Source organism: Uranotaenia lowii, unplaced genomic scaffold, assembly GCF_029784155.1.
Source record: "Uranotaenia lowii strain MFRU-FL unplaced genomic scaffold, ASM2978415v1 HiC_scaffold_611, whole genome shotgun sequence".
Lineage (NCBI taxonomy): Eukaryota > Metazoa > Arthropoda > Insecta > Diptera > Culicidae > Uranotaenia > Uranotaenia lowii.
This window is the reverse complement of record NW_026598547.1, coordinates 11,321-17,106: the sequence shown is the minus strand read 5'-3', so window position 1 is coordinate 17,106 and position 5,786 is coordinate 11,321. Positions and strand designations below refer to the sequence as shown.

General features: G+C 36.8%; 1 protein-coding gene across 1 annotated transcript; it reads left to right on the top strand.

The window, feature by feature from the left end:
• The first annotated feature begins 3,099 nt into the window (after positions 1–3,099).
• Positions 3,100–5,368, top strand: LOC129760452 (uncharacterized). The gene has a single exon (XM_055758093.1). It carries the CDS (start codon positions 4,025–4,027, stop codon positions 4,922–4,924), a length of 900 nt encoding a protein of 299 aa, XP_055614068.1. The 5' UTR covers positions 3,100–4,024; the 3' UTR covers positions 4,925–5,368.
• Positions 5,369–5,786: the final 418 nt, after the last annotated feature.

Below are 5,786 nucleotides of genomic sequence, written 5' to 3'. Positions count from 1 at the left end.
GGATTGGGGTGAAAATTTGCACACGATAGTTTTCAGGGACGACAATTGATTTCAGATGTCAAAAATTATGCCATGGGTCGACGAAAGGGGTCGTCCATATTTATTATTTTTTCACTGTTTTAGGCAATATTGACGTTATTATGCAATGGATTGCTTTGAAAATTTGCACACGGGAGTTTTGAGGAATTGATTTCAGAAATCAAAGATTGTATAAGAGGCCACCGAAAGGGGTTGACCTTTTTGGCAATAATTGCGTTTCAAATTTAGCAGTAGACGACAGAAAAATTGATCGTCCAATGTTTTTGCAATAATTACTTAAAAATGAATTCTGAAGTGCATCTGAAAAATGTTTTTCAATTGACTTTCATACAAACTGTTCATGACATATTCCAAGTTTAATACGAAACGGAGTTCGTATGGGATCAGCTAGTTTTCAGATAAAACTGCCGAGAAATAATCTCAGTGCAGGTTCATATGAAGTTTGGGTGAACTAAAACAGCGACTTCGCGCGGTATTTCGCGCGAGTTAAAATTGTTTTATTTTAAACCATGTGAAAAACTAACATATTTTTTTTTTTCATTCAAAAATATAGCTTTTCATTTCCAGGGCAACGAAAGGCAACTTTTGGGGCTGTTGTGAATGTTTTAAAAACTGCAAAATTATAGCATGAACTTTTCAGGCCCTTTATCTATATATATCTTAATTTTTGTTTTATTTTTAAAAATATTAATATTATGATAGCATTGCTTGCCACATTTTTGCAAATATAAAAATATGATAGGACAGAGTACGTACGTTTTATACCATGGAGTTCTTTTTTTTTATTTTTCCTAGGTCGTGAAATATTTTAAATCGTTGTAAATACTGGCATGAGTTGGTTTTAATTGCACATATACATGAAATGTATGCTTCTTATTTGTTATTGTTATAAAACATTGTTACTTACTTAAACTAAATTTTTAATGTTTTCCAACCTTGTACAAAAAAATGACGCTCTAGATACTTTGTTATTGAAACCTAAATCAGTTGGCTTTCAGAACCTGTGGCCTCAATTAAATTATAAGCATAATCGAACAGATTCATCACATGGAGTTTTGTATATGCGTAAATAATAAATTTTATCAATCTGATGTTTTAGAATTATAAAAAAAAAATTACAAATATTATAAAATAGTAATTTACTCATAAAAATTTTTATTTTTCAGGCTGTCCAGGCTTATCAATTATATAATTCTTCATCATCAAATATTTTTTTATTTTTTAACTTCGCCCTAACGTATTTCACTCTATGCATTTTAAATAACTTTTTTCATATAACACTATATTTATATGATTTTTACGATACTTTTTAACTGTATATAAATGACTATGGGTATGTATCTATCGCATTACTACTCGTATTAAGTTCTCCTGCTGTTTGACGAGCTCTTCTAAAACAAATCTTGGGGGCGGGGACTTCAGAGACTTGCAAAGTGAGTTAGTTGTATATTCGGCAATAACTTCTCGAGACCAATCGATCCTAATCCCTCGGATATTGCAAGTTACTCTACTTACGAATCCATTCCCTTGAACGTCTCATCTAGCCGTTATTAACTTGATATATGGTAATTTACTGTGACTTGTTGATGAAGTTTTAGCCTTAACTGCGGAACGACCGTGCACCCAAGGTGACTACCATACATACATACATAAACTGGAATGCGCCTTTTAATATGCAATAAGCGCCCGAACAGTAGACAATAGACATCAATTTGATAAAAAAATTGGTACAAAAAATTTGAAAACGAATCGGAAATAATGTACAAGACAAAAGAAATGTACTCTATGTAGAAATAAATTCTATTTAAATTCAATATTATCTCATTTTGGTGTTATTTCTTAGAATAAAATAGAAAACATTTTTTCCTTCAAATTTAATAAAATTGAGCCTATCACTGTAACCTGAAATTTATAGTTTTTAATAGGATAAAAGTATTTTAAGTAATATTTATAATTGTTATGTAGATAATAAAACTTACAACTAATTGGTGGTATTTTAATGGCTTCAAAATTTTCTGGTTTCTTCTGTTTCACTTAATTTTTTTGAAATATGATTTCAATGTACCCTTTCTAGCGTTGAAGGATATGGTAACACTACTCTACACACAATATACATTGCGTGCCATACGTTCGTGGCTCGCATCGAAAAATCTGTCCAGTAAATGACAAAAAGGACAAGAATGAAAAATCGCCTAAATTTACAAAATTGTCAAAATTGACGACATTGACATAATTAGCGAAACTACAACAATTGAAGAATTTTCAAGAAGAAAATTAAGTAATTGACAAAATTTGCAAATTAACAAAATCAACCAAATAGACTTAATTGACAAAATTGAAAACAGTTCAAAAAAATTTAAAAATAAAAAAAAATGTAAAAATTGGAACTTTTTTGACAAAAATGATAAAAATGATAGATATAACAAAATTGAAGTTTTAAAAAATTGGTCAAAATTTCCAAAATTGAATTTTTTTTAAATATTTGGCAAAATTGAAAAATAAAGTCAAAATTGACAAATTCAATAAATTGGACAAATTGGACATTGCATGACATTTTTTTTTAAATTAGAAATAACAAGACGGCAAGTATGACGCAAATAATAACAATGAAAAAAATTTTAGTTGACAATTAAGGTAAAAATGACAAAAATAACAAAATGGCAAAAATTACTGAATTTTAAAAAAATTGCAAAATTGGCAAAAATGAAATAATTAACAAAATTTACAAAGTTGACAAAAATTACAAACATAACATGGTTGACAAAATTGACAAGTTATGTTGCTTTTGGAAATTTTGTTAATTTAATCAATTTTGTCAATTTTTAAATTTAGATAATCTTGATAATTTTCTCAAATTTACACAATCATTAGACTAGTTTTGCTGTGAAAATTCCAATCTGCTGACATCTATTTTTTCATCCAGAATGTTTCACGTTTAATTTTCAAAATCTACTTGTAATGCATGATTCTTGAAACGTATTATAGTAAATATCATTAAATTTACTTCTAAACAACTATTTTGGTGAGGTGGCACTTTGTCATCTTTTCTTTCAGCAACAAACCTTCTGTAACGAACTTTAAGTGTCTAATGTCTCAAAAGTCACCGCAGCGTGATCGAAGTTTTCAGATTGGATTTAAATACTGTACACCAACTCCCCTATGCCCATGCCTTGTCCTCCTCGCGCATCAACGTCTCCAATGACTGAACTACCTAATCTGAATTCTAAAACCCACTTGTGCTGAGCTGCACTAGCCAACCAAACCAACCATTCTCCGAACCCATCCAACCGTACTATTCTTCGTTCGAGTAGGTAAAGTAACAACAACACAAGACAAGACAAGACATCCCTTATGAAGCCGATCTAGCTATGGCGTGCGCGGGGGCGGACATTCGGCGGAACTACTTACAGGCAGCTTCGAATCCGAAAGCCAGCCGAAAACCGAACTAGCTAGCGCGCTCGCCATAGGTAGGCCGCATGAATGAATGTATGGGAAAAAAAACAACAACGACAGGTTCACCGGAGCCAATTTTCACCGGAGCCGTTTATTCCGTTGGATCACGTTGCCAGTGGAGGATCACCCCGCGAGCGCGATCGTTCCGCGTTGAGTTTGAAGAGTTTGTTCAGTTTCTGGTGGTCGGAATTCGCGTGCATCGCCGAGTCATCATCAGCCGGATTGTTGATGCGCTAAGCGCGCATTTCTTGGTGCGAGACGGCGAAGGCGGTTTACCAAACAGGTGCTCTTCCCGCTGCTGCTGCTGTTTTATTACAAGCGAAAGGAAAATTATTGCCTGGTTGAGGGAAACTCTCGTGGTCGGTTTGGTGTTTTTTATGGTTTATGAGCTCTGCTGGAGTTGTTTTGTTACAAGATTTCATCTGAGAGCTGTTTTGTGTGTGCATTCGACAGGCTCGGACCAAGTGTGTTATCAATTTTCCGGGAAAGTGGAACGACGATGCAGATGTTGAGCACGGACTGTTAGTGAACCATGGCTGGACAGAAATTTTTCCATGGCCTCACCGAGGCCATGATCAATCGAGGTGCGGAGCGGCCCGATCGACAGAAGTCGAACTTTTACTGGCCCGAAGAATATTTGGAGGATCCTCAGGATCGATTCGTAACGAGCAGCCGCAGGCAATCGACGTCTTCGGCTGCCACAACTCCCAAGGAATGTCCTAGTCCTGCAAGTGAAATCGAAACGGGTGAAGTGATGAAACAACGACACAGAAGCAACATCAGATCCCACATAGAGTTTAGTGACGAGAACGATTCTGCCTTCTCGCAGCTAGCTCGAGAACGGCAGCGTGAAAAGTTAAGAATAGAACAATTTCTACGCCAGCAAAGTGACGACGTTAGTGAGGCGGCCAAAACCAAACGCCAGAATACTCTCAAATCGAGAATCCAGTTTTACGACTATGTTGAAACCCCGAACGGTGGTCGGGCATCTCCCCGGAAGCTTCCGGCAAACGGATACCATACACCCACAACCCCCGATTTCGAAGACCATCCCTCGACCTTCGGCCCACAAACTACAAACGGAATCAGCAATGGTGGCACCAACTATCGGAGACAACTGTCATCCCCAGCATCATCCGAGTACCACTACTCGGCCCGTTACACCGGATCCTACGACGATTTTGAGGAAGACGACGCCCGCAGCTATCGGTCCTCGAACGAGCTGAACTTCAGCCCCCCAGGAACTCCCCTCTCGAACGGAGGAGACATTCCGGAACACAAACGCCAATCCCATCGGCACCTGCGCTCCAGCATAGCGTTCTGCAACGGAGTCGTGATGGCCGACGAAGGCGACGGAGGCGGCAAGTCCCCGGTCAGCGTCCGGGATTCGGCGGCCATGCAGCGCGTCGGCGTTGGACTACCAAATTTGTAACTTTCGTCGTTCAACTCAATACCTACTGTTAAGGCCCCGGAAGACTAATTTACATACCTACCCCCTCACTAAAAAAATCCCCCATTCACGCTAATATTGTTGGCGCTAGACACACAAATGTAAGAAAAAAAGTTAAAAATCGATCGAAGATGAAAACTATCGCGAGTGACGAAGCGCTTGTTATAAGAAGCACGCTAGCTAGAACTAACCTAAGATAGAACTAGGATCCGCTACCACATTTTGCGAGAGAAGTGTTGAATTTTGGAGGAGGGCGTGTCAATGTTGTGCGAATGGTCAACATCTGGATGGACTTTATGAGAGATTTCTAGTGTATTTCTAAGAAAAGAATCCGAGTAGAATAAAGGAATCATTGAAGAAGCAAAATATTGTGGAATGTATGTATGGACTCAAGATGTATTTAATAAAACCGAAGATTACCGAGAAGTTTTTGCTCGTTGTGTCATTGAATTGTTCCAGAAAAGAAAGCAAGTCCAAAAAATGTGATGGAAAAAAAACCTAAATTATAATAATAAAGATTAGTTCCTTTAGAAATGGGACACTTTCTTTTGCTGATAGCTCATTTCATTCAAAATTTCGACAGCATTTTGTTGCCTGTGAAAATTATTATCCGACCTTTTTTTTCGAAATTAAAAATTCACGCGTTTTTTTTTCAGATTTTACGACGGAAGAGAAAAAGAAGAAATAATTGTGCTCAGTTTCCTTCAAAATCCATCATTATCAAATCGATAGCTGAAAAACCGTTGGTTATTCATAAAATTACTGTGTGTAAGTAGTGGTGGAAAAGTATGTTAACAGTGTCAAAAATGTCCACAAAGTACAAATCAAGCATTGCACAGTGATT